The following is a 27890-nucleotide window of genomic DNA, read 5'->3' on the forward strand; positions in this document are numbered from 1 at the left end:
TATCCTTCCATTCGATGTCCTACCATTTTAAGTCCCTCTTTTATTTATTTAATTTTTTTCTTACAATATTTTATTACCTTTTATTTATGGAAATATTAATTGGATAGGTTCTTATCATTATAGATATGATTACGAGCATCTTTTTCTGTCATTGTGTCCTATATTCTCATTTATACTTTCCCTTAGTTACTTTTCATTTATGAAAATATTTATCGGATGGGCTAATCATCATGTGTGTGATTCTGTGCACCTCCCTCATGCCATTATGTGTCCTAGCTGTCATTACGTGTCCCTTTATATTCTTTGTCCTTTTATATTCTTTTACTTGCTACAAATAACAATCGCATTTTTTTTTCTCTATAATATGGATGGAGTGAATCACATTGCTATTGAGATTAAGTCAACAATTCTTAGAGGAGGCGCACCTCCCTCATGCCATTACGTGTCCTATCTGTCATTACGTGTCCCTTTATATTCTTTGTCCTTTTATATTCTTTTACTTGCTACAAATAACAATCGCATATTTTTTTCTCTATAATATGGATGAAGTGAATCACATTGCTATTGAGATTAAGTCAACAATTCTTAGTGGAGGCTTATAAAGCCAAGCCACACTTGCCATGGGCACAAGCCTTCTCGCTGAATCTCTCTCTTTCCCTCGCTTTACTTTGTGACATAGTTGTTTGCTCCTAAGAAGACAACTATGAAGAGCCCAGAAAAGGTTGCGAGGATTTCAAGCTACAGAGGCGTGGCTTTTGAGATTAAACCTCATTCAGACTCATTCGCCGTCCCAACTTCTGTGGTCGTAGATGGTCGCTCTGGCAGCAACAGGTTTTGGCTTCCTTGGAATCAGGATAGCCCTTTTAGAGTACGCTCGTCGGATTCCTTGGGAAGGAGTATGAGCAGAAGGAGCAGCCATTTCTGTGATCTTGATATAGATGAAAATGATTTTGAGGATGATTTGAAGGACGTGGAAGAAGGCAATATTCATGAGGAGAAGGAGCAGAAGTTAGTTCCAGTTTCATTCACTAGTAAACGTGAACAACCAGCGAAAGTTGCGAGACAGCAAGAGTCGAGACTTACGATTATATTGCTGGATCAAGGGCCGTTCACAGTCTACAAACGGCTGTTCATGGTTTGCCTGCTCCTGAACATTATTGGTTTGGTTCTTGCAGCCACCGGGCATTTCCCATATGCAAGGCGTAAAGCTGCTCTCTTCTCCATTGGGAACATTCTTGCTTTGACACTGTGTCGCAGCGAGGCCTTCTTGCGAGTCGTCTTCTGGCTTGCGGTGAAGGTCTTGGGACAATCGTGGGTGCCTCTCGGACTCAAGACTGCTACCACATCCCTCCTCCAATCTCTTGGTGGGATACATAGCGGCTGCGGGGTCTCTTCCGTAGCATGGCTCGTATATGCCCTGGTACTCACACTTGAGGACAGAGAAAATACTTCTCCCGAGATCATAAGCGTGGCCTTCACCATTCTTGCTCTTCTCTGCCTCTCTTCTTTGGCAGCCTTCCCTCTTGTCCGCCATCTCCATCACAATGTATTCGAAAGGACTCACCGTTTTGCTGGATGGACAGCTCTAACCCTCCTCTGGGCCTTTGTCCTTCTCACAATCTCTTACGATCCAAAGTCAAAGTCCTACAGCAATCAACTCGGCTCTAGGCTGATGAAACAACAGGAGTTCTGGTTTACATTAGCCATCACCGCACTCATAATTATTCCATGGGTGACAGTGAGACGAGTACCAGTCAAAGTCAGTGCGCCTTCAGGCCATGCCTCCATTATCAAGTTCGAGGGAGGAGTGAAAGCGGGTATATTGGGAAGGATTAGTCCATGCCCTTTGTCCGAGTGGCATGCCTTCGGCATCATTTCTGATGGTAAAACAGAGCACATGATGCTTGCTGGAGCTGTTGGCGACTTCACAAAGTCATTGGTTTCAGACCCGCCATGCCACTTGTGGGTTCGTCAGGTGCACTTTGCTGGGCTGCCCTATCTCATCAATATGTATGACAAGGCCATGATGGTGGCTACAGGTTCGGGCATTTGTGTATTTCTCTCATTCCTCTTGCAGCCATGTTCAGCTGATGTGTGTTTAGTTTGGGTGGCTAGGGGGATTGAGCACAACTTTGGGAGAGAAATTAAAGAGATGGTGAATAGGTATCCCAAAGATAAGGTCATTGTCCATGACACTGCCGTGTCGGGTCGACCCAATGTTGCTCAGTTGAGCGTAGATGCTGCTAAGAATTGGGGTGCTCAAGTAGTGATTGTTACCAGCAATCCTCAAGGGAGCAGGGATATCGTCAATGCTTGTAAGGCTGCAGGAATTCCTGCCTTTGGTCCTATTTGGGACTCCTAACTCCATTTGGCTTTCAGCCTACCCTCAAATTTATAAGATATGGTCAGGAATGTGAGTGTTCAGTGTTCAAGACACAGAAGAAAGACACCAAGTCTAATGCACTAACAGACCAAAGTCTACATGTTTGAAAACTATGTTATGAATGTGACTTTTTGTTTGATAATGAAATTGGATTGCAGGTATTTTCTGACGGCCATCTCTAATGTCCATAACTGATTACTGGTCATCTTCACGCCACCTCATGGGGATGGAAGATGCTGTCTCATAAGCTAGAAAAATGACATTAATTCACCTGTTAATCTGAACCGAATCCAAACACATCTGGCAAAGAGTTAAAATGACATTTCTCCAACCTAGCGACTGCCCTAGTCAGGTTGAGGTCAATTCTGACTCTGTATTTTAGAATTGGATTTTTCTTTCAATAGCTTCAGCTACCAAAAGGAACAAAAAGAACTATTTTATTCGTGTGAAACGAGCATCCATTTGGAGGCCAATTTATAATTGTAGATGATCCTTTCGGAGATATTATTTACTTGAGTTATTCTTTTTTGCACATTCCACTAAGGAATGCCGTACAGAGAATAATATGCTAGTTGTAGAATGTCAGCAGAGACAAATAACTAAGATACGAAGAACCAGATTCAATATAGTTTAGGTTCTGCAACAAAATTCTAGGAATCCCATATGGGTCCGAAGGCTGGAAGTCCAGCGGCCTTACAGGCACCAACAACGTCTCTGCTTCCTTGAGGATTACTGGTGACGATGACTACCTCTGCTTTCCAACTCTGGGCTGTTTCCACACTCATCTTTGTCACATTAGGACGCCCACATATAGCAGTATCATGTACAATAACCAATTCAATAGGAAAGCCACTCACCATCTGCTTACTTTCCTTTCCGAAGTTCTGCTCAATGCCCTTGGCCGCCCACAACAGACAGACTTTGGCTGACGAGGGCTGTAGGAGGAATGATAGGAAGACGCAGATGCCAGAACCAGTCGCAACCAGTAGAACTCTTTGGTATAAGTTTGTAAGACAAGGTAGGCCAGCAAAGTGCAATTTCCAAACCCAAAGGTGGCTTGGGGGTTTTGAGACCAGTGACTCGGTGAAGTCACCTACCGCACCAGCAAGCATCATATGACCATTTTCTCCATCTGATATAATGCCAAAGGTATGCCACCCAGAGAGAGGGGAAGGGCTAATTCTACCCAATAAGCCAGCTTGGACACCTCCCTCAAATTTGATAATGGATGCATGGTTTGAAGAAGCAGTAACCCTAACAGCAACCTTTCTTACTGTCACCCATGGAAGGATTATTATCATGGTTATGGCCAATGTGAACCAGAAATCCTGACTTTTCTGCAGCATTGAGACTCAGAAATCATAGGCTTGGAGAGTAGGATTGTAGCAGTTTTTAATAACAATAAAAGCCCAGAGAAGTACTAGAGCAGTCCAGCCAGCAAATCGATGAGTTCGTTCAAAGACATTGTGATGGAGATGGCGAACAAGAGGGAATGCACCCAACGATGTGATGCATAGGAGAGAGGATTGTGGAGGCAACAACAATGATCTCTACCGATGTGTTGTCTCTGTCTTTAATGGTCAGCACAAGGGCATACACAAGCCAAGCTATTGACGAGATGCCACAGCCGCTATGAACTCCTCCATGGGATTGGAGAAAGGATGTGGTGGCAGTTTTGAGAGGAAGAGGAACCCATGGCTTCCCCAACAATTTCACAACCAGCCAGAACACAACCCGTAAGAAGGCCTCACTCCGGCAGAGGCTCAAAGCGAGTATGTTCCCAATGGAAAACAAGGCTGCATTGCACTTGGCATATGGAAAGTACCTAGTAGCTGCAAACACCAAGGCTGTGATGTTCAATGCCAAGCAAACCATGTGATGTCTCATATCGGATAGGAGAACAAGTTTCTAGTGCTATATATGTAGAGGGTCCTCTTAACCAAGTAGACGCGTTTTAAAGCCGTGAGGGCCCCCTTGGGCTCAAAGCGGACAATATCTATATGGTTGGGTGCGGGTCGTTACAAATGGTATCAGAGTCGATCCCCGACCCCGATGTGGGGGTTTGTTTGGCTCTGTAAGGGGTGTTTGGCCCTACAATCTCATGAGACACAACGAGGACGTTGTATTTACATGGGAGGGTGTTTGTGATGTCCCACATCGGATAGTGGAGAATGTTTCTGACGCTATATATGTAGAGACTCATCTTAACCAAGTAGACGCGTTTTAAAGCCGTGAGGGCTCATTTGGGCCCAAAGTGGACAATATCTACATGGTTGGGTGCGGGTCGTAACAAATGGTATCAGAGCCGATCCCCAACCCCGGTGTGGGGGTTTGTTTGGCTCCGTAATGGGTGTTTGTCTATTTAACCCCGCAATCCTGTGGGACACAACGAGGACGTTGTGTCTGCATGGGGGGGGGTGTTTGTGATGTCCCACATCGAATAGGGGAGAATGTTTCTAGTGCTATATATGTAGAGATTCCTCTTAACCAAGTAGACGCGTTTTAAAGCCATGAGGGCCCCCTTGGGCCCAGAGCGGACAATATTTACATGGTTGGGTGCGGGTTGTTACAAATGGTATCAGAGTCGATCCCCGATCCCGGTGTGGGGGTTTGTTTGGCTCCGTAAGGGGTGTTTATCTGTTTGACCCCACAATCTCATGGGACACAACGAGGACGTTGTATCTACATGGGGGGGTATTTGTGATGACCCATATCGGATAGGGGAACAAGTTCCTGGCGCTATATATATAGAGGCTCCTCTTAACCAAGTAGACGCATTTTAAAGCCGTGGGGGCCCCCTTGGGCCCAAAGCGGACAATATCTACATGGTTGGGTGCGGGTCGTTACAAACCAAAAGAAGGCGCTTGTAGACGATGAACAATCCTTGATCCCGAAGTATGATGGACAGCCTAGATTCTCTTGGTTTCTCCACTTTTGGTGCATCACCCTGCTTTATTTGATCACCTTTCAGAACAAGGACTTGTTTCTCCAAATCTTGGCTTTCTCCTTTCTCCTCCAAGCACTCCAATTTGTCTGCTTCATCAGCAAAATCCAAGTCGCAGAAATGGCTGCTTGATCGTTGGCTCAAGGACCTCTCTAACGCATTGGACAATGGAAACACATCCATACTAATCTTCTGACTCCAAGGAATCCATACCCACCTTCAACTCCGCTCATTTTTAGGCCTCTCTCGAGGAGCCACAGAGATATCACGCTTGCCTCTATCACCCTCAAAAGCAACCCCTTGGCAACTCCAGCTCCTACCAACAGCTCTATCTCCGTCTTCCATGTTCATAATGTTGAGTTTCCAGTGAAGGCAAAATTGCCTTTGAATCCATTGGCACAACCTTATATAGAGAAGAAGATCCTTGTAGAATGGAGTAGCTGTAATATTCCTGCCGTCATTGAGGACTAAAAACAATCCGATGATAATTACAAAGGATGCATGAGCTTTTTTGGTATGAATATATAGTTGTATATGGTTCATCATCTTGTCATAGCTTTGCCACCCGTAAGGATTAAGGTGTGTATTTGTAAGATCCTCTGTGTCTGACGGCGATCCCATCCTTGGGTTACCAAACTGGTTAATAGAGAAGAAAGCATAGGGTATACCACACATGCTCATTACCAATCTTCTATTACATTCATAGGCTGAACTTGTTGAACTCCATATTGATAAGTCTACGTGTGGATCATGAAAAATGTACCAAAGTTAAGTAGAAGAATTAAACCATTATCTTAATGACATTTGAAACTTTGTGGTAATCGAACATGGTGTATTCATCTTTTGAAAGTTATGTCCAGAAAATATGTTCTTGTCATATAAAAATACTTCGAGGGGAGCTGATAGATAGTTTCTAAATTTTGGGAATTTTAATCCCATTTACAAACTCCATAGTTATTTAAATAATTCTATAATCATATCTAGTATCAGGAATCAGTAATCAATCTCAATGGCAGGGAAATTAATTTGGGTAACCTCTAAAGAAATCATAGGCTTTCTCACATTAAAACCACATGCTTTAGGCCAGAATGTTAGTGCAGTGCCCTTGATTTATGCTACATTATACGCCCACATACACCAATATTCATCTTATTCATACTATGGGAAATCAGGTCTCCAGATACTATTTAATGTCACATTCTGGAACAGTTAAGTTCCAAGATAGCATATAATATTAATTAGTTTATAGATCAATTGAGTGAGCCCGAACCGGAGAAAAGCTTGAACAAGAATCATCCAATCAATTAAGGGGTCTAAGCTCTAGATTTGGAATAAATATAAATATTCGGCACTGCTTGAAGATCTACCAACCATAATGCCGGTTTGAAAGATAGCACAGAATTTCTTTGATTATGATTGAGATGTTGTTAAGTATTGGTATCCTAAGAATACGTTTGTTTTTTTTGTTTTTTTTTATTAAAAACAATTTATTTTTAGATTTTAAGGTATTTATTTTTCTATTTTTTCATAACTTATTATTTAATTTTTAAAATTTTTTATTAAATATAAAATACAAAAATGTTTTGTTTTTTTAAAATAATTTTTTTTTTAAATAAAAAAAAGTAACAAATTGGTTTTTTTTTTTAACTTTCTAATACTTAATAAAAATAAAATATTAAAAAAATAAATAACCTAATATTTAATATTATTAAGCGTTATTTAATTTTAAAATTAAATAAAAAACCAAACACCACCTAAACAAATCTCAACCCAGTTGAGAGCAGCAAATTCGAATCAAAGTGGCTTTAATCCATATGTTTTAGTTGGCCTTCAGCCTTGCTTGATATCATGCCCAAAGTCCAACTCACTAGGCAACACATGGGTTGGATCTGCCTTAAGTACATTAGTTTAGATTGAAATTTTGGCCTACTAGCCCTAGATTTTAATGGGTCTGAGAGATTGAACCAATTAATTTAGGGCTTGATTCTCCAATTCCAAATGAAAGATGTCACTAGATCAACTCAAGCCCAGTTAAGAGCAAAAAATGAAAACCTAGCCAACTGGCCAGCTCTGTTTATTTTCTGGGATCTAATTCACCTCTAGAGATATCTTAATGTCATGTCCTTCAAAGTTGTTAAGTAGCTTTCTTAATATCATGTCCTTCAAATTTGGTAAATCATGCCTTCATGTAATTCCAACAAAACCTCATATCGTAGAAGAACAGAAGCTCATCTAGTTGAATGAAAATGAACTCACTTCAAGTTACATACAAATAAAGAGTAAGAACTACTTGTGTGCTGTTTAGCAATCCCAATTTCATGGAGTGCACACATAGATACCATTTTATTCATGGTGATTATATCACAGCTCAGAGAACTGTCTCAAGGAGGAGAAGAAAAAGAGATATTGATCAAACTAGTGGCAATAATCTTGTAAGCTCCTTCTGTCAAGTGAATTCCATCCCAGTTTGCATAACTTGAAGGATCATTGCATGCTTTGGAGCCAATATGACCACACCTTGCTGAATTATTGAAATTGTATGGTCCACCTCCACCACAACAAGCTCTTAGGGCCCCATTATAAAATCCTGCATCATACATTTCAAATAAATTTTTTATAAAATTAATAACATTTATATATTGTATGAGAGAATGCTTTTGAAAAAAATGTTAAACAAAACTCACCAAATGATCGAGGAGATTGAAAAAGAGGCATAGCAGCATTGTAGTAGTCAGCATAAATGATCTTGGCATGCGGGTACTTCAGTCCAAGTTTATCCAAAGCCAGCTTGAGATGAGTGTTGTGATACTGAGCGAAAGCATTGAATGCCTTTAAACACCCATTATTTTCATCATAATCAGCTTTGTTGGGGCTTCGGAATATAGTCAGGTACACCGCCGAGCACCCAATTGGAAAGTTTCCAGGAACCATAAGCGTCACCGCACCTTCCTCTATCAACATCTAAAATATCACCCACAAGTTAAGAAGTTGTCAGGCCTCACATTCCTTGAACCTGGTTAATCCAAATTACACGATACAAGCACCAGAAAGTCGAAAGAAATAAAAATGGAAACAGGTGAAATAGCTACAGGGAGAGAACAAACAGTTGGGTACATTAATTCGATATGCTCATCTTACACTGGCAGCCTTAGTAATTGCTTCAACAACCAGAGGCACTAAAGCTTGAACTTGTTTAATGCTTCCACCGACAAAGAATGGGTAGTTGTAGTCATTTCCACCGATCTCTCCCACCAGAAATATCGATTTCCGGAAGAAATTATCACAGCCTGTGTGAAGAAGTAAAATGAGGTTAATCGGAAAAGTATGTTCATGTAAAGGGACATCCAAGGTGAAGTACATATAGATAGGCTTATATTGTTACCCTTTTTAGTGGTGCAAATGGAGGGTTTTAGCTTCTTAAACCAGCCAAGCTGGATGCTCAATGAATTGTTTGTCCACAAGATCCGACCAAGTTTTTGGTGGTAGAAGAATTCTGGGTCCAATGCAGTAGCTCCAGCAACAGCAAAATTTACTCCATGACGGAAAGACTTGCCCTTGCCAAGTGATAGATAGGGCGGCAGGTATGGAATCCCAAAAGCCTCAGCTACATTCACCACAATTTAATCTTTTGAGGGAGAAATTTTTGTAAATTGTTAGAGGTCAGCCATGCAGCTAGCCTGCATGTGTATATATGAGATACATAATGTTGGAAGTTGGGAAGCTTGGAAGTTTGATTCAACTACAAGGGGGAAGAGCAAGAAAAAAGACCCATTAAAGAGAAAGCTTGCATTCGTGGTATTGTCAATCAGTGATTCAGTAAAATAAAGTGTATGATTTTAAACAATATCCAACTTATACAATTGAGTGACATTGATTTGGGAATAAGAAGGCCATAAGAGAGGTGGGGATGAGAGGTATACCTATGAAGTCCACTATCAGACGTCCATCAGAGCACCGACCTGTTGCATGTCTAAAGAAGGTTTCTCCGTAAGGTAGCTCTCTGATGACAGGAAAAGCAAGGGCCCCAGAGAGAAGGAAATTTCCGGTGTCGGCTAGAGAGTCACCGAAGCTAAAAATGGACTCATACCGCTTGTCACATGTTGACACAGTACTGAAGCGACATAAAATGAAAAGGAAGGGGATGAGGAAAGAAAATCTCATAGTGAATGGTGTTGAATCAATGGAAGATGTGGAGTTTGGTTTGTGATTAAATATCGGAAGGCCTTGAAGCAGTAGAGCTTTAAAGGAAAGCAACTCCCAACTGATTTAGCAGCCCTTTAGAGCAGAACAGTTACATATAAATACAAACGGTACCCCTCACATGTGCTTCCTTACTTTAATATTTGTTAAGCCATTAAAGGGTACAAGCACAACCTTGCAAATAAATGGAGTTCCATTTTTGGATTTGCCCCAAATGGCATTATCCAGACAATATTTTTCGCTATTTGTTCCTAAGAATAAGCACTTTTCCAAGCTCTGCAGTAAATAGGAGAATTTTTGTATCCAAAGCATTTTCTTTTTGTTCACATAGAAGAGCACCAACACTGTTGTTGGATGAGGTACGAATTTAATGCTATGATTGTTAGAAAGTTTGAGGGAAAATGTAAGGAAAAAAAATATAAAAAATGAATTTAAAATTAATAAATTATTTTTATAACCTACTTTAAGTTTATTTTATTTATTTAACTTTTATGTATAAAGATTAAATAATTTAGAAAGATATGAGTTTCTTACTCATTTTAATTATATTTGACTTTATTTACTATTTTTCATATGAAAATCAAATATAAAAAAAAAAATTATATTCTTTCTTAATTCTTTCTAATAACTAAATATAGTGTAAGAGATCATTCAATTTCATCATCTAAGATAAAAGCTCTAAAGAGAGGTTATTGGGATCCTAAAAAGAAAGAAGCAATCCTATTAATGAAGAAAGTGGAGCCCCTAAAAGGCTGATGAAGAGTTCAACAAGTGGGAGGATAAAAATATCAAAACTTTTCATAAAATGACAACACACGAACGGAACCTTATAAGCAAGCAACATAAAGGTGAATAGGATAAGGCACTTACAAGAATCTAAATTAAAGGAGAAGGTGACAAATGCTTTTAAAGATCCTTTATAAGAAACAAGGGATGAAGAGTTAGTATCAATGAGATGTGTATCAAGTCTATTCAAAGCAAGGAGACAAGGTGCTTGGAGAGATCCTTTTCTAAGGATCATGGGTCTTCAAGGTTTTGAAAAGCTTGGGTGAGGATAAGGCCCTTAGCCTACATGACTTCTCTATGGCTTCCCCCATACTTTTCGAAAATGTTACCTTCATTAAGAGGATTTAGCTTCTCTATTAGGATGCAAAGTGGGGGAGCTCCTTCTTATTAATTTAGGTCTTCTGGTAGGTATTTCTCTTTAGTTATGAGAAGTTTGGAAGGAAATTAAAGAAAATTTCATTAAAAGGCTTGCTATCAATTAAAGGGTGAAAGACTAATGTTAATTAATGGTAATTTGGGAGTATAGCGTATGTCCTTGTTCACCATTCCAAGAAACATGTACTTGAGAAGCGGAAAAATTCAAAGAGATTCTTTGTAAGGAAGAACACTTGTGAGAGAAGACCTTGTTCTATTTACATAAACTTATTTCCATCCCTATCCCAACAAAAATTTTAAACTAGGTGACATGGGATTGGGAAATTATTACACCTGGCTCACCCCATCCCCCTTTTTTTTAATATGAAAATTTTCAAAAATATTTAAATAAATTAAAAATAAATATATTTTATAAATAAATAAATATTATAATTGATATAACTTTTTTTTTTTTAAAAGTAGCTTTTGTTTATGTGTTAAAAATGGGAAAATGAAAATATTTAAATTAAAATATTTTTAATGTAATTGTATACACAATCAAGGAAGGACAAAACAATACTCAAATTCTCCCAATAAAAAAATAAAATAAAAAATCTCAAACTCATCCTTATCGCATTTATTTATTCCCAAACCTATCTAATTAGGGGTGGGAAGGTCACTAAAAATTTTCATCATAATGTCATCCTTAATCATGTCCTTTATTGTGCTAAAATGAAATAAGAATATTAATGCATGTTACTCTTGGAAAAATGCTATTAAGTTGACATTGGACTTTTGTTGGGAAGAAGCATATGAAGTTGTGGAGAGCCGCCACTACATGCTTATTTTAAACCATTTGGAAGAAAAGCAAAACTTTTGTCCATAAAGAAGAATCGGATCAAGCCCTTTAAACTTTTTCTTGAGCTCTCATTGGCTTTGTGTTAGAAAATTTTTATACAATATCTTTATATCTATTTTAGATTTATTGATAAGTTAGTCACTTTTAGTTACAAGAGAGATGTGTTTTATTAATCTTTATATCTGTCAGAGTTGGGTTAATTAGGTGTCCAAGTGGGCTAACTCGATCCGACCCAACAAAATAAAAAATTAAGAGACAATTTCTAATAGTTTTAAAACTACCACTATTAAAATTAAAATAAAAAAATTATTAGAAAAAATATGTTTTCTACTCTCTCTTTATATTTTCTACTCTCTCTTCATGAAAACTTGAAGAATAGAAAAAATACAATTCTTCTTTTTGAAAAATAGAAGTCCTCTCTTTGATTTTTTTTTTTTCCCATAAAAATGAAGGTCAAGACACTTGTACTGTGTAAATAAAGCGATTCTCGTATTCATAGTTTCATTCATGTCTTGAGGTGAGAAAAGTAATTAATGAAACAACGAATTGAGATTTTTTGGCATTTTAAAATATAACCCGAAAAACCTTATTTTTTCATCATTATCTAATTACCTAGGAGTTAGAATTGTTCAAACTCATACCAAGGACGAAACCTTCAACAAACTTGCCCCGCTACTCAAGGGTGAAATTAGTCACATGTTGATAAGGATTCAGGAAAAGGAATACTAGAATATGTTGAAATTCGAAGTAAATTGCCCAACAATAACAACCTATGTTTTCTTGGCTACATACCGCTAGAATATCCAGTAGTTACATCTGCAGAAATGCAAGAGGCATTAAGGGGAGGAAAGGTGTATGGTTCTTCAAGCAACCCATTCGCAATCCATTTATATGCAGCTTCGGTTAGGTGCAAACCGTCCCAGCTAACATACAAGGAAGGGTCATCACAAGAAGTTGCAGGTAGATTGCCACATTCCACTGATGAATTGTAGTTGTATGGGCCTCCCCCTCCACAGCATGCTGTAAGAGCTCCTCTTTTAAATCCTGAGATTACATAATCACAGTGTGAGACACAGCAGTCTTTCAACCCCAGCACTATCTACTGGTAGCTACATCACACTACCACAACAAATATATCCAGGCCAAAGGCAGTATATTAGAGATCACAAGTACCAAATTTGTTCGGAGAACGATAGATACGCATTGCAGCATTGTAATAATCTGCATAGATAATGTTGGTATGAGGATAAAGCTCACGAATCCGATTCAATTCTGTCTTAAGCTGTTCATTGTGGTACTCAGCAAACTCGTTTAGCCAATTTAAACAGCCGGTTACAGGGTCATAGTCTTCAATATTTGGAGTCTTGAATAGTGTTAGGTAGGATGCTGAGCATCCAGTCGGTAGATTTCCAGGGACCATGAGTGTCACTGCCCCGAGCTCAATCAACTCCTGCATTGCAATGGCATGAACCTCTTCCAGTAACAGGTCAGCAAAAGAAACAAGCATAATGCAACCAATCATCTTACAGTGATGGCATAAGCAATGGCATGAATAACTGGAGGCACATATGTCCGAATCTCTTCTAAGCTTCTTCCTTGGAAGAATGGATAACCGTAGTCATTACCTCCAATCTCTCCCATAAGAAACAGAGAGCTTTTAAAGAGCTCATTGCAATCTGTGATTCACCATTGGATTGACAAAGAAGCTATCATCAGCAGAAACCACATAAATTTATGATTGTTGTGTTTTGGTGTTCAGGGTTTTGTCACTAATTAAAAACATAAATATATTTTTTCTTTCTTTCAACAACAAAATGGTATGTAACCCTTTGTCCAGTCATGATTGTCCATTGTTGGAAACGTGCCTTAAGTTGCTACAATTATGGGCAAACAAAAAGTTGCTGAATAATTGGTCAATAGACATGGCTAGAAATTAGCAAATTCTCTTGACTTTCTATTATGTTTCAGCTCTATATAAAGAGCAATGCAATGAATAAAAGTATACTTCCAGATACCAAGTTTTTCTTTACTGAAAAAAATTTGTTTTTCCTTTGCTGTCATAAATTTCTGCCCCGTTCTTGTGCCATATATCAACAATTTGGTATCAGAGCTCTTCTTCTTGAGGGAACTATGAGTTGAGTGAATCCAGAAATGGAAACTGAAACAACTTTCTCCCATGTTGCACCACCGATTTTTGATGGTGATAACTATCAAGCCTGGGCTGTTAGAATGACAGTCCATCTTGAAGCATTAGATCTTTGGGAAGCTATAGAGGAAGACTATGATGTTCCCCCATTGCCGGCGAACCCTACGATGACTCAGCTTAAGACCCACAAAGAGAGGAAGACCAGGAAGTCCAAAGCTAAAGCCTACTTATTCTCTGTTGTTTCAAGCACTATATTTACAAGAATCATGAACTTGGAGTCAGCAAAAGATATTTGGGACTACCTCAAAAAGGAATACCAAGGCAATGAAAGAACCAAAAATATGAAAGTACTCAACTTGATCAGGGAGTTTGAAATGCTGAAAATGAAGGAGACAGAAACCATCAAAGACTACTCTGACAAGTTGCTGGGCATAGTAAACAAGGTGAGGTTGCTTGGTAAGGACTTCTCTGATGAACGAATTGTGCAAAAAATTCTTGTAACTCTGCCTGAAAAGTATGAGTCTAAAATTTCTTCATTAGAAGAATCTAAGGATTTGTCAAGCATATCCTTGGCAGAATTGGTGAATGCATTGCAGGCACAAGAGCAAAGGAGAATGATAAGAAAAGAAGAATCGATGGAGGGTGTGCTTCAAGCAAAGGCAGAAAATTCAGGAGGAGGCAAAGACAAGAAAAACAACAATAAGAAGAAGAACAACAAGACTGACAACAACAACAAAAACAAGGATGGAACCTATCCACCTTGCCCACACTGCAAAAAGACAAATCACCCACAAAGGAAGTGTTGGTGGAGGCCTGATGTCAAGTGCAGGAAATGTGGTCAGATTGGACACATGGAGCGGATTTGCAAGTCACAACAACATGAAGAGGCAAAAGCTTCTACTGAGCAACATCAAGAAGAGCAACTTTTTGTTGCAACATGCTTCACAACAAGTAACAGCTCTAGCGATTCCTGGTTGATTGATAGTGGCTGCACAAACCACATGACCAATGACCAAGAGCTCTTTAAGGAGCTTGATAAAACTATCATCTCCAAAGTAAAAATTGGAAATGGTGAATTTATTTCAGTTAAGGGTAAAGGAGCTGTGGCTATAGAAAGCTTAACAGGTTTGAAGTATATTACTGATGCTCTATATGTGCCTGACATTGATCAAAACTTGCTTAGTGTTGGACAGCTGATTGAAAAAGGTTTCAAAGTCATATTTGAAGACAAATGGTGCATGATCAAAGACGCGAAAGGTAGAGATGTATTCAAAGTGAAAATGAGAGCAAAAAGTTTTGCTCTAAATCTAATGGAGGATGAGCAAATAGCATTTTCAAGCACTGTAAGCAATGCAGAATTATGGCACAGAAGGCTCGGGCATTTCCACCATGTTGGACTTCTACATATGCAGAAACAGAATTTGGTGAAAGGTGTGCCATTGTTAGAAGACAAGCTAGCTGATTGTGTGGCTTGTCAATATGGCAAGCAAACTAGAAGACCTTTCCCTCAAACAGCATGGAGAGCAATGCACAAGCTGCAACTGGTACACACAGATGTTGGAGGACCTCAGAAAACACCATCTTTAAATGGTAGTAAGTACTACATTGCATTTATTGATGATTATACCAGATTTTGTTGGATTTATTTCCTCAAATCCAAATCTGAGGTTGTTAATGTATTTTGGAAATATAAAGCATGGGTGGAGAATCAAAGCAGTTGCAGGATGTAGAAGATAAAGTCAGATAATGGGAAAGAATACACAAATGAAATTTTTGATAAGTTCTATGAAAAAGTCGGTATTGAGCACCAACTCACAACACCTTACACTCCACAACAGAATGGAGTAAGTGAGAGAAAAAATCAAAGTATTATGGAGATGACAAGGTGTATGCTACATGAGAAGGAGTTACCAAAGAAATTGTGGGTAGAGGCTGCAAACACTGCAGTTTTTTTGCTGAATAGGCTGCCAACTAGAGTTTTGTAGAAAAAAACTTCATTTGAAGCCTGGTTTAGTTATAAACCAGATTTGAAGAATCTAAGAACTTTTGGTTGTCTCTGTTTTTCTTATGTGCGACAGGTGAAAAGAGACAAACTTGATAAGAAGGCAGAACCAGGAGTTTTCATTGGATATAGCAACTCTTCCAAGGCTTACAGAATTTTCCAACCACAAAATGGAAAAATTCTTGTAAGTAGAGATGTCAAGTTCATGGAGGATAGACAATGGAACTGGGAGGAGTCAATAAAGATGCAACTGCCAGAGGTTCCGCAATACTTTGATGAAGACATAGATGATGTCTCGGTTAGAGGTATAAGGTCCTTATCTAATGTTTATGAAAGAAACAATGTTGCTGTTTTTGAGCCTGCAGAATTTGAAGAGGCAGAGAAGGATGACAAGTGGATTGAAGCAATGAAAGAGGAGCTTAGAATGATTGAAAAGAATGACACCTGGGTGTTGGTGGACAGACCTCAACACAGAAAGGTCATTGGAGTCAAATGGGTTTATAGAACCAAACTTAATGCAGATGGTTCTGTAAATAAACACAAAGCCAGATTAGTTGTGAAGGGGTATAGTCAAGTGTTTGGAGTGGATTTCTCAGAAACTTTTGCTCCAGTAGCACGCTTGGATACAATCAGAATGTTGCTTGCTTTGACAACACAAAAGGAATGGAAAACTTACCAGTTGGATGTAAAATCTGCTTTTTTAAATGGTTATCTTCAAGAGGAAATTTATGTAGAGCAGCCCAAGGGATTCCAAGTCAAGGGACAGGAGGAGAAGGTCTACTTGTTGAAGAAGGCCTTATATGGTCTTAAACAGGCTCCCAGGGCCTGGTACAGTAGGATTGATGAACATCTTCAAAGTCTTGGATTTGTTAAAAGTCCAAGTGAAGCTACATTATATGTAAAAGGAATAGATGCTAACTTAATTGTAGTTTCTGTTTATGTTGATGATTTGCTTGTAACAGGTAGCAATGAGAAATTGGTAAAAGAGTTTAAAGCTAAAATGCTCAAAGTATTTGAGATGACAGACCTTGGCTTGATGTCCTACTTTCTGGGTATGGAGGTGAAGCAAGATCATGATGGAGTCTTCATAAGCCAAAAGAAGTATGCAAAGGAAATTCTTAACAAATTTCACATGGATGATTGCAAAAGGACCAGCACACCAATGAATCAGAAGGAGAAATTTAGCAAAGATGATGGAACAGAAAAAGTGGATGAAAGCCAATATAGGAGTCTGATTGGTTGCTTGATGTATCTTACAGCCACCAGACCAAACATAATGTTTTCAGTAAGCTTGCTTTCAAGATTCATGCATTGTGCCAGTGAAGTGCATTTTCAAACTGCCAAAAGGATTGTAAGATATATCAAGGGCACAACAAATTATGGCATTAAATATTCTTACTGTCAGAATTTTAAACTTCATGGTTATTCTGATAGTGATTGGGCAGGTTCTATTGATGACGTGAGAAGTACAACAGGATTTTGTTTCAGCTTTGGATCCGGAATTTTTTCATGGTCCTCAAAGAAGCAAGATGTGACAGCTCAAAGTACAGCAGAGGCAAAATATGTAGCAGCCAATGCTACTGTAAATCAAGCAATTTGGATCAGAAAAATACTTGCAGATCTACACATGAAGCAAAATGAGCCAACACAGATTCATGTAGATAACCAAGCTGCAATTGCAATTTCAAATGATTCTGTTTTTCATGGCAAGACTAAGCATTTCAAGATCAAGTTGTATCACTTAAGAGAAGAACAAAAGGATGGTGAAGTTAAACTGCTTTATCGCAAGACTGAGGATCAAATTGCAGATGTGTTAACCAAGGCTCTACCAAAAGCTAGATTTGAAACCTTAAGAAGCAAAATAGGCCTCTACAACTACTAAGGCAAGGAGGAGTGTTGGAAACGTGCCTTAAGTTGCTACAATTATGGGCAAACAAAAAGTTGCTGAATAATTGGTCAATAGACCAAGTCTTTAGGAAATATTTTCTGGATATATATATATATATTGTTTTGGCTTGATATTAGGAATTGGTTAGACATGGCTAGAAATTAGCAAATTCTCTTGACTTCCTGTTATGTTTCAGCTCTATATAAAGAGCAATGCAATGAATAAAAGTATACTTCCAGATACCAAGTTTTTCTTTACTGAAAAAAATTTGTTTTTCCTTTGCTGTCATAAATTTCTACCCTGTTCTTGTGCCATATATCAACATCCATGTCCTCCACCACGTATTTGAAAAGAATTATCATCTTCCAAACCCTTCATAATAAGAGAAAAATATTTTTCAAAAAAAAAAAAGGAGGGAAGAAATTCTCTTACTTGAAAATGTGGGGCAAAGAGATAGCAGCTTATCTTTAAACCAACCCAACTGAATTCCCAAAGATATGTTGGTATAAGGAATATGAATATTTCTCGCTTGAAAAAATTCATCATCGAGCGCCGTGGCTCCAACAATTGCGAAATTCACACTCTGGCGAGGATCCGTAGTTTCAAGATACGGGTGTATTAATGGAAGACCAAGAAACCCAGCTGGAAAAAAATAAAACAACACCGTAGTAAAGGCAAATGAGAAGGGAAAGAGCACGCATGAATACAGAGGTACATACCGATGAAATCTATTATAAGACGGCCATCGGAGCATCTTCCGGTGGGACGATGAAAGAAGGTTTCTCCATACGGGGGTTTGGCGAAGTGCGGAAGGTTATGGGCAGGGGAAGCAAGGAGCAGGTTTCCGGTGTCAGTCAGAGAATCCCCAAAGCTGAAGATTGATTTGTAGCAACCAATGACTTGTTGGGTGTGAGCGAATATGAGGACAAGTATGAATCTCCAAACCATGACGACCTACAATTTGAAGCCTTGTCTTCCCACTAGGATTTTGGTGCAGAGACTCTAGCCTTTTGTGGGTTCCTTTTTTTCTTCCGGTCGGAGTGGCACGTGTTGACAGTCATGTGATTGAAAAAATGCCACTTTTAGTGGACCCAATTCAAAACCCCCTAAAAAATATTTAATAATATTTATTAGGAATTTCTTTTAAAAGAGAGAGAAATTGATAGAATTTACCCCCTAAACTTATATTTAAGTTTTTTTAAAAATAAAAAATAATTATAGTAAAATTTTTATTATTCAAATTCATATAATACATGTTAGGATTTAATCTTAAATAAATTTAATAAAAATAAAACATTTAATATTCTTATTTATCTTTTTTTTTGTCCTTATCCTATATGTTTTTCCTTCCATCCATAAATTATATTTAAAATTTTTAATTTTTAATTTTTTTTTTGTAACTTTTTGTAATAAATTCAAATTTTTTTAATTTTTGTTTGATGTTTTATTGAATATTTTTTTAATGGAAGTTTCTAATCAATTTTGAAATATTTAAACATTTTAGACTTTCATATTTAATTAAATAATGAGGAAATAAGAATGATAATTATCAAATTATAGATAATTATTTAACAAAAGCTTTATATTTTTCAACTGATTTATAATTTTTTTTAAATAAAAAATTAATATTATTAAAAGAATTATTAAATTTTTTTAGAAAAGTGTAAAAAAATTTGCTATAAATGTTGTAAAATTATTGAAAATTTTCTAATGAAACCTCTTACTATTTTTCTAATTCTCTTGAAAAATTCTTTAAATTTTTTTAAATGTATGGATAAAATTTGTGGTTTTTTTTAATATCTAAAACATCAAATAATTTAATTTAGGCATCATTTTGAATACGCTTCTTGTGTTTTATTTTTAAAAATAGAAACTCTTCTATAAAATATAAAATATCTTTATACAAATACCTTGTGTATTTAAAAACTCTTTTTAAATATCATAAAGTGAAAATCTTTTTATTTTCTTAAATTTTAAAAATAATTAAAAAGTGTTTTAAATAATGAAAAAGAAAAGAAATATATCCAAATATGCAATTAACTAACTTTTTACCCTTCATAGTTTTTTTTTTAATTTGCCCCTTATAACCATTTTTAGCTATGTTATTGCTTGTAAATTACTTGAAAATGTTACTTAATCTTATATGGCTATTTTGCTATATTTTATTTTTGTTTTTAAAAACAAACTAATTCAACTTAGCTATATACCCTAGGGAGGGTTGGGGATGGGGTGTTAGTCCTTTTTTGGAAATATCAATTAAAGGACAAGTTGAGAAGTAGATAATGATTAAGTAAAGAGCAAAAATAAGTAAATAAGAGAAGGAAGCATAAACTCTATTATAGTGATTCAATAAATAGCTTATATTCACTCTTTTTAAGTTCTTAACCAAGTAAGGGATTCACTAACTCTAAAACTTGAACCATAAGCGCGTAATTTGTACACTTCAATTTCAAAGTTCCATTGAACCTTACAAATACTTCAAGTGATCCAACTCACTTGAAATTTTTTTCTCACAACAAATGTAGATGTACATGTAAACTTTAATACTAGTAGCAAGTAAAGCTCTCGATATAAAAGAAAACTAGGAAGGACCTAAAGGTGCATTTGAGAAAGTAGCAAGTTTTGAATTGAATGCACTTGAAAGAACTTTGAATGAGAAAAAAAAGAAGTATATATATATATATAGTTTAGCAATTGAATGTAATGAGTTTCATACGGATAAATACTTTTAAACACTTCAATTAATAGGTTTCTAGCTCGAAATTCCCAAAATCTTAAAAAATATTCAACCATTTCACTAATCATTATATAACTATTGGAGTTTAAAACCTTAATCGATTGAATAAATTATTTGACCAGTCCTTGATTAGTCAAGACTCTAACTCAATTGGCTAAACATATGATACCCGGAGAGAAAGAGAATACATAAAATGCACCTCAATTGGTTTGAGCCTAGCTGGATCCTCTCTACCTCAACTGATTGCATTGTAAAGTGGAGAAAAAATAAAAATAAAAATTTGGTTCAAGGCCTAGAACCTCATGCAACATATCTTCACTTTCACACCACCCTTTAAAGTAAGCTTAGAAATAAAAAAGGTTAGGGATATATCAAAAAACATTAAATCATCCAAATTTTTAATGAAATATGATCTTTGTAAGTTCAAAGAATGATGATTTTGAAACCTTAAGTGCATGAAAATTTCTAAATTCAAGTGCACTAGCAAGTGACAACCTTACAACAATTCATACTTCACATAAGTCTTCAAAGCAATTCAAACCCTTGAGGTATTGACTTTCTTTTATAATTTCTTGAGCTTCCTATAATCCTTTAAAGAGAACATGAAATGATTGACTTTATTTGGATTGTTAGTGGCCTTTTTTGTTATCATTAAAACTTGATTAATACAACCCTTGAGCTAATGGTTCTTATTTTAGAACTTTCAATACAACCCTTTTTAAATGAATGTTATGAATTTATATATTTATATATTGATTTACAAAGGTTGTAAAACTCTAATTAAATGAATTTTCATAATAATTTTTCACTAAAAATAGATTGATCTGTAAAATATTTAGAAATCTTTAAAAAGAGGCAAGAGGACTCATCCTGTGATAGCAGGAAAATGTAAGCCTAAATTGCAAAGACAGTTATAGTTACAATACACGGAAACTTAACCTTTATTTGGTAATTATTTTAAAAAATAATTTTTAAGAATAATTTTTAAAAAATATTGTGTTACAAGACAAATATCTATTTAGGAACTTATAATATTTTTAACTTGCTTAGTATGTTTTTAAATATGTTATTAAAATAATTTTCATGTATAATATTTTATTTTTAATTATTATTTATATTTGTATAATTATTTTTTAAAATAAGTAAAAATAACTAAAAAATATTTTTTTTAAACATCATATTTATAGTCTTTATGAACAAAAAACTATTTTATATTTTCTAACAAATTTATTTTCTTTTTTCCTTTTTTCTCTTAAAATTAGAAAACTGTTCTTGAAGGAAATAAACAAACCCTTGGAAAGTTAATGAAGCAGCCAAGCTACAAAACTTAAGGGAATAAAAAAAATAAAAATAAAAAAGAAAGCCTAACTTTTTGTGATGAAGCTGATGTTGCGACACTAATAAACGCCGAAACCGTTAAAGGTGCTGATTCTTGATGTTCACATGGAGGCGTCGCATTAGAACAAAAAATTCACGTAGAAAAAATACAGCACACACCACACTATCCACATCCATGTCACAATCCTAAGAAAAATCAAATACTCACTCGAGACCATAATCAAAAGCCTAATACACCTCGCTTTATTGGTCCTTCTCTTATTTTAACATAAAAATTCTAATGCTCATTTAACAAATCAAGAACGAACTTATTCCATTTCACATCCTATCACTTTCATTCACTGGAGACTATGTGGCCAGTGGAGAAATTGATTAATAAACCTGAATGAAGGATCATGTTGATCCAGTATGCAATGAACTTTTATTACAAGAACACACTAAAGATGGCCGCTAAAACTTATTATTGTGCTCTCGAGTCAATAAAGCTTAGTTCTCAGCAGATTTAGCTGGTCCCGTAGCTACAACAGGCAAATGGTTCCCCCAAGTACACATAAATAGTGACAAACAAAACTGTGATGAATTCTGAAATAAATGCTTGTGATAATGGCACCCACAAGCCTTGTACAATTCAAACACTTAACTTTGAGTGGCAAATTTGATTCCCTTCTCAATTGAGGCTTTGAGCTCATGTTTGAGGCTTTCAAGACCTTGTTTCTCATAGTCCGACAAAGGACCCAACCCAAGGACCTCTTCCACACCATTCTTTCCAAGCTTTACCTGCAGCAACATGATATGAAAACCAGCTTAGCATAATCCGTAAGTTGTAAATCACCCAACACTGTCCTAAGTCAGCTAAAGTTATAACAGAACTAATAGAATTAAGAAAAATAAAAATAAAAACTGCAAAGAGTGTCAACAACAGGGAGCTAGCAGAAAGCACATAGAGATACACCGGACCTTTTTTTTCTCAAGTATTATATTCTTCAGTCATGAAAAGATCAATGCTATCAAAGTGCATTTGCAACATTAACAAATACGAGAAACCAGTGCCATTCAGATACTCGATATTTAAATAGCTATAAGGAACTACATGAGACAAAGAGCTGATGAACTTTTTGAAGGATGAAATAGCAGAGTAGACGAAGCTCAAAGAGACCTGATCACAAACCGAACAGACAAAGCTAAAAGAGACATGATCTTAAGATCTAGCATTTGTAGTATGATCCTCCATATACATACTGCATGCCATGTGATTTAATGCTTAACTATAAATTGAGCATGAAAAGTCATAACATGGACTAAGATAAACCTCCCAGACAAAGAAAGTAAAAAAAAGCTACAAGGACATACACTCAGTCATGCAGATTACTAGAGCACGAGGATAAGATTAAAAAGCTAAAATAAAATTGAAAAAATATACATCATGATCCCCAAAGTCCAATGTAATCACCTTAGAGGCAAAGTAAGGCAAATCAGGAACAATAGTTGATTGAACAAAAGAGCATTCAACTACATCTGGAACGCCATTAAGACCCTTCAAGCAAGCATCTGCAAAGACTGCTCCAGCATATCTGCAAAAAAGAACACACTCTTAGTTCCCACCTTTATGGACAAGTTATGTCTAGATTTTTAGATACGCAACAACAAAATAGATATGGTGATGGCACATGGAATTACTAAAAAAAAGTTGATAAGCATGACTGCAGAGCCAAATTCAAACAACAATACGTACTTGCCTAAAGCCCAATTCAAACAATAATACCTCCTTGCCTACTGATATGTTAAAATATTATCAATTTGCCTCTTCTAACATACAGGTAAAATAATTCTACCTCCATATGAATATAAGCAACCTCCATGAACTTTCTTCTTCAAAACTGAAACTCCATTAGACAGAGAAGAAGGTAGCAAGGCAAACAGATCTCTGACTTACCTTATGAACCAAATTTAGATCCACTATTAACCAGAATACTATACATACTAAAAATAAATAAATGTTTCCTTTTTCCAAATTCAGATAATGCTCATAAACAGGTAGCACTATCTTGCAAACCTGTTCCAATGCACATGTTAGTTTATCATAATGGCACAAAATACCATCATGTACTATGTTGCTATCATTTTTGCAATTGAGGGATATTTTCTAGCTTTTACCACATTTGTGTTTGCAACAAATTGGAATTATGTTAAGGGATTCCCAACAATGAATAATCCTCCTCAATATCTAACTCATAATCTTTTCTTTGATAGGCAAATAAAATACTAAAAAAAAAACCTAAGTATAAAGGACACAACCTAGGAAGTTCAATGCATGTCAAAGGCCGGTAAAGAAAGAACCATAAGCCAAACAGCTTCCTGATTCCTTATTAACCAATCAATAAATGTCAAGTAATGATCTAGAATCAAGGTTTGAACAAAGAGAGGACCAAGAAAACAACAAAATGATTTCAAAGCACAACTATATTGAGGATAATTTCTTAGAATCCCAACAGAAACAATACATCAATACACACTGAATCCTTCTCATGTACAAATTCTTAAGGCTCAAGAAGCACTGATAATCCTCTAGAATTTTGGGTAAAACCTATATGCAAATATAAACTAGAGGTAAAATTCAATATTAGACTAAATCCATACAGCAGTTAAAGTTATAAGCTGATGCAAACACCAACTTTTGGGGGCTAAATATGATGATATGTTTCAAAGGGATAAGCGCATACAACTTTTTAAACCAACATTTAGAAATCAAATTCTAAACAACTCATTATTCTTATATTAGAGAGAGAGAGAGAGAGATTCTTGATTGTTCAATCAAAAAACCTACCACAGGCGACACAGTTAAGTAAATTTCAATCCAAAGTTTATGAGTAATCCCAATCTCTCATTCATATTCTTCTATACAAGATCACCAAGATAAACAACCATTTAAATTATCTCAATCAATAAAACCCAAAAGTCCAGCTGGTAAAATGAGATTGATCAGACATACGCCATTGAGAGGGTTGCAGATCCTTTTCCAGCCTTGGCTTCCACAACCTCTGTCCCTCCATCTTGTGTTCGTTTTGTTAGAGCCACAATATCTTCATCTGACAAATTGTTGGATTTCGGTGTGGCCTATGAAGATGATTCACCAAAATAAGAAAATAGCATTTAAAATTCTAACCTAGCAATGACATTTTCACAAAAGATGCCAATTTTTTCTCATCCAAATGAAAAAGGGATATTGAAAAATAAAAAGACAAACCATACTTGAGAAAAGAGTGGAAGGATCGTTATGCCTGCGTGACCACCAACAACTGGTACATTGGCCTCTGCAGTTACACAAGATAAGTAAAGACATGTTAAGAGAAAATCAATCTATTTACAAAATTGTTTGGTCGCCGAACACAGGTGACTGGGGGAGAAAATAAAAATTTTGAACCTGATTTTGCATGATGTCTTAGCTATCAGAAAGTGAAGGACTAACTGTAACTAAGCCAAACAGTGCAATTTTGTTCAAAATAATATTAACATTCAAAATTTTATGTTTCTTTCATTTGATGGGAAGCTGAATCAGGAGAAGTGTGCTCAAAGCATTGGCTTGAGTTTCTTTTTTCTTTTTTTTTGGATAAGTGGCATTGGCTAGAATTGTTTTACATAGGAAATTGCAGACCTAATAAGTATACTATGAAATAATTCACATAAATGAGATCAATAGGTCAGTATCCCTTACAAATTCCACTGAAAGTGGTAGGGCAGAGATTGAAAAAGAAATGGTCTTTCCCTGTTTCATAAACTATAGGGTTATCATCAAAAAGCCACCTACATAATTGTGATGTGAGCATCAAAGCAATATTGATTTTTCAATGCCATTTCCAGAATCTAATTCTTCCCAATAATCAGTATTTACCTGTCATCTACATTCTTAGCAACCAATAACTCAAAGCAAGAAGAGCTAAAATAATTCATTAAGGCAAGAAAATTAATATACCAGCAACTGGGACCTTGGCCTTCCCAGCATAGAAGGTCTTAGCCCTAACCACATCTAGTGTAGTCACACCAAACAGCTTCTTCTCATCATAAGTTCCAGCCTTCTTGAAAACCTCAGCAGCAATTGGCACAGTCGAGTTCACAGGGTTGCTTATCATATTAACCAATGCCTGATCCAATCAATTAGGAAAAAAATATTTTTAAATGCATGAAGAAGAAATCCTGGCAAAATGACTGTGAGGAAGAGACTCACATTGGGACAGTACTTGGCAATGGCAGTGCATAAGGACTTCACAATTCCGGCATTGATGTTGAACAGATCGTCACGAGTCATACCGGGCTTTCTTGGAACACCGGCTGGAATAATCACCAGATCTGCTCCCTCCAAGGCTTGCCCTAGCTGATCGTCGCCCATGTACCCCGCGACCTAAAGGGGAAAAAAAATTAAGAAAGTTGAATCGGGGTCAGTAATTCACAACACGATCACTGAGAAAATGAAATTTTGAGTCTTATGATGTTCGTATATTCGGATCGTAAATGAAAACCATAAATCAACTCCACTAAGCGTAGTAGTTTTACTAACTCAGTTGAGTACATAGTTTTGTAACTTCTTTTAGATCCGAAAATGAAAGGTTCAAAATTGAAGATTCCCTATCTTAATAATTTTCTCAGCAGCTTTACGGAGCCCGAGCTTAAGTCTCGGTTTGGTCACTGGAAAAACATGTCGCCCAAAAAGAGTAAAGTAAGAGTATAAAGAACATCACTCAACTAAAAATCTAATAAAACCATCTTTTTTTATGCCTCAGATCACCACAGCATAAAGGATCTAAGATTTCAATTCCATTTCCGTTCCTACGTTTTCTCAGAAAGCAAACAGACCTTAAAAAGAAACAAGGTCAATCAAAAAGGGCATAGGGAAAGAGAGATATACTTGGGAACGAGTGTTGATGTGGCTGACATCAGCGGCGACGCCAGGAGTACCAGCGATATCGTAGAGAGAGAGCGAGGAGACAAGAGGATTGAGCTTCATGAGGAGGGCAAGGGGCTGTCCAATGCCGCCGGCGGCTCCAAGAACGGCGACCTTGCGTTCTGGCTTGGATTCCACGCAGTAAGATCGGCGGAGTAGATGCGAAGATGCGGAGGGGGATGAGACCCTCCTTAGAGCTGCTTCTGCAGATCTGAACAACGAAGCCTTCATTTTCAGCTACAGAGAGAAGAAACAAACAGAAATTGAGAAGACTCCGAAATCGGCTCCCTCACTCCCTGAAAATATATAGACTTAGAGAGACAAGGGAAAGCAGGGCAAGTTGGGGGATCTTTAAAAGAGGGAGCGAATAAAAGGAAATAGAAAAAGGTGTGGTTTTCGAGAAGTCCGCTTAAATGCAGGCTTCACCCAAAACGACGACGTTTTTGGTGGGTAGTTCCCACGCGCCTGGCTCTTGAATTTTTGTTTTGGACCTTCGGTTGTTGCCCCTTTGTCAATAGGTGCACCTCACAAAATTCGTTACGAGTCTCACATTTGGACTACTCCCCATCAAACTCCAGTCAATTGCTATGTTGCTTACAGCAGTGCTAAGAAAATAATCCTTTTTTTAAAATATTTTATTTATTATAAAAAAATATAAAACATTATTTAAAGTAGTTAAAATTTGATATAATTACAAATTATATAATATTTAGATAAAAGAGGGAAAAAATATGAAATAAGCCAAAAATAAAATAAAATAAAATAAATTACAAGGTAAGGATAACACAAGCACGGTAATTGTGCATATATGATAACAACATTGTTATCCATGCATTGTCATTCAAATTTATAATACTTATTTTATTCGATGACAAGAAAAAAAATAGTATAATATTCTTTTAATAATATTATTGGAAAAAATCTAGACAAAAGAAAAAATAATAGTGTAAATATCCTAATTATTGTGTTTTTTCAATAATTATGCTTTCTTGAGTAGATCAAGGTTGAGATTTTTAAATCTACATATTTTCATATTATACATGAACTTCGTGAGTATTGTAGTTGGTAATGCTTTTATAAATAGATATGTTATATTGTCACCCCCATTTGTTAAATATTAATTTCATTGTTTTTCCGAAACTTATGAGTATAAAAAAAGTTGGATATGGTATGCTTACTTCTATCAATCTTAATATATTAACCTCTAATATGTGTAATGTGTATAGTATTATCCTCATGTGACATTATTATATTATCTTTAATAGAAAATAGCTCATGTGATTTTCAAATGTGTTAGGATTACATATATTAACTACA

General features: G+C 36.4%; 4 protein-coding genes and 1 pseudogene across 4 annotated transcripts; 1 reads left to right on the top strand and 4 right to left on the bottom strand.

Annotated features, from left to right (window-relative positions):
* The first annotated feature begins 572 nt into the window (after window positions 1–572).
* LOC117923479 (adenylate-forming reductase 06235-like) lies at window positions 573–2552 on the top strand. Its single transcript, XM_034841790.1, has one exon. The coding sequence runs from the start codon at window positions 704–706 to the stop codon at window positions 2360–2362; it is 1659 nt and encodes a 552-aa protein (XP_034697681.1). The 5' UTR covers window positions 573–703; the 3' UTR covers window positions 2363–2552.
* A 481-nt stretch (window positions 2553–3033) lies between these two features.
* LOC117923151 lies at window positions 3034–5510 on the bottom strand (annotated as a pseudogene).
* A 2006-nt stretch (window positions 5511–7516) lies between these two features.
* Window positions 7517–9554, bottom strand: LOC117923419 (GDSL esterase/lipase At5g45910-like). The gene is made up of 5 exons (XM_034841689.1): window positions 9248–9554; window positions 8710–8931; window positions 8466–8614; window positions 8012–8288; window positions 7517–7914 (listed from the first exon to the last, which is right to left on the bottom strand). The coding sequence occupies exons 1-5, from the start codon at window positions 9486–9488 to the stop codon at window positions 7709–7711; spliced, it is 1095 nt and encodes a 364-aa protein (XP_034697580.1). The 5' UTR covers window positions 9489–9554; the 3' UTR covers window positions 7517–7708.
* Window positions 9555–12180: 2626 nt separating this feature from the next.
* LOC117922836 (GDSL esterase/lipase At1g28580) lies at window positions 12181–18577 on the bottom strand. The gene is made up of 5 exons (XM_034841021.1): window positions 18282–18577; window positions 17995–18204; window positions 13054–13202; window positions 12700–12976; window positions 12181–12570 (listed from the first exon to the last, which is right to left on the bottom strand). The coding sequence occupies exons 1-5, from the start codon at window positions 18508–18510 to the stop codon at window positions 12311–12313; spliced, it is 1125 nt and encodes a 374-aa protein (XP_034696912.1). The 5' UTR covers window positions 18511–18577; the 3' UTR covers window positions 12181–12310.
* A 3392-nt stretch (window positions 18578–21969) lies between these two features.
* LOC117923908 (malate dehydrogenase, mitochondrial) lies at window positions 21970–26925 on the bottom strand. The gene is made up of 7 exons (XM_034842394.1): window positions 26538–26925; window positions 25860–26033; window positions 25608–25776; window positions 24887–24948; window positions 24627–24751; window positions 23088–23208; window positions 21970–22414 (listed from the first exon to the last, which is right to left on the bottom strand). Exons 1-7 carry the CDS (start codon window positions 26802–26804, stop codon window positions 22274–22276), a joined length of 1059 nt encoding a protein of 352 aa, XP_034698285.1. The 5' UTR covers window positions 26805–26925; the 3' UTR covers window positions 21970–22273.
* Window positions 26926–27890: the final 965 nt, after the last annotated feature.

The sequence above is a fragment of the Vitis riparia genome, chromosome 10 (genome assembly GCF_004353265.1).
Source record: "Vitis riparia cultivar Riparia Gloire de Montpellier isolate 1030 chromosome 10, EGFV_Vit.rip_1.0, whole genome shotgun sequence".
In the NCBI taxonomy this organism is placed as follows: Eukaryota; Viridiplantae; Streptophyta; class Magnoliopsida; order Vitales; family Vitaceae; genus Vitis; species Vitis riparia.

What these genes read in the sequence shown, in the direction of transcription:
- LOC117923419 (XM_034841689.1), bottom strand. Translation starts at nt 9,488, where the DNA reads ATGAGATTTTCTTTCCTCATCCCCTTCCTTTTCATTTTATGTCGCTTC. An exon ending in CATTTGCACCACTAAAAAGG is followed by an intron (nt 8,615 to 8,709) that starts GTAACAATATAA and finishes TTCTTCACACAG; the next exon opens with GCTGTGATAATTTCTTCCGG. An exon ending in CAATTACTAAGGCTGCCAGT is followed by an intron (nt 8,289 to 8,465) that starts GTAAGATGAGCA and finishes GTGATATTTTAG; the next exon opens with ATGTTGATAGAGGAAGGTGC.
- LOC117922836 (XM_034841021.1), bottom strand. Translation starts at nt 18,510, where the DNA reads ATGGTTTGGAGATTCATACTTGTCCTCATATTCGCTCACACCCAACAA. An exon ending in TCTTATAATAGATTTCATCG is followed by an intron (nt 18,205 to 18,281) that starts GTATGTACCTCT and finishes ATTTTTTTCCAG; the next exon opens with CTGGGTTTCTTGGTCTTCCA. An exon ending in TCGTTCTCCGAACAAATTTG is followed by an intron (nt 12,571 to 12,699) that starts GTACTTGTGATC and finishes ATGTAATCTCAG; the next exon opens with GATTTAAAAGAGGAGCTCTT.
- LOC117923479 (XM_034841790.1), top strand. Translation starts at nt 704, where the DNA reads ATGAAGAGCCCAGAAAAGGTTGCGAGGATTTCAAGCTACAGAGGCGTG.
- LOC117923908 (XM_034842394.1), bottom strand. Translation starts at nt 26,804, where the DNA reads ATGAAGGCTTCGTTGTTCAGATCTGCAGAAGCAGCTCTAAGGAGGGTC. An exon ending in GGCCAAGGTCCCAGTTGCTG is followed by an intron (nt 24,949 to 25,607) that starts GTATATTAATTT and finishes GTGTAACTGCAG; the next exon opens with AGGCCAATGTACCAGTTGTT. An exon ending in TGCCTTACTTTGCCTCTAAG is followed by an intron (nt 22,415 to 23,087) that starts GTGATTACATTG and finishes ATGTTGCTGCAG; the next exon opens with GTAAAGCTTGGAAAGAATGG.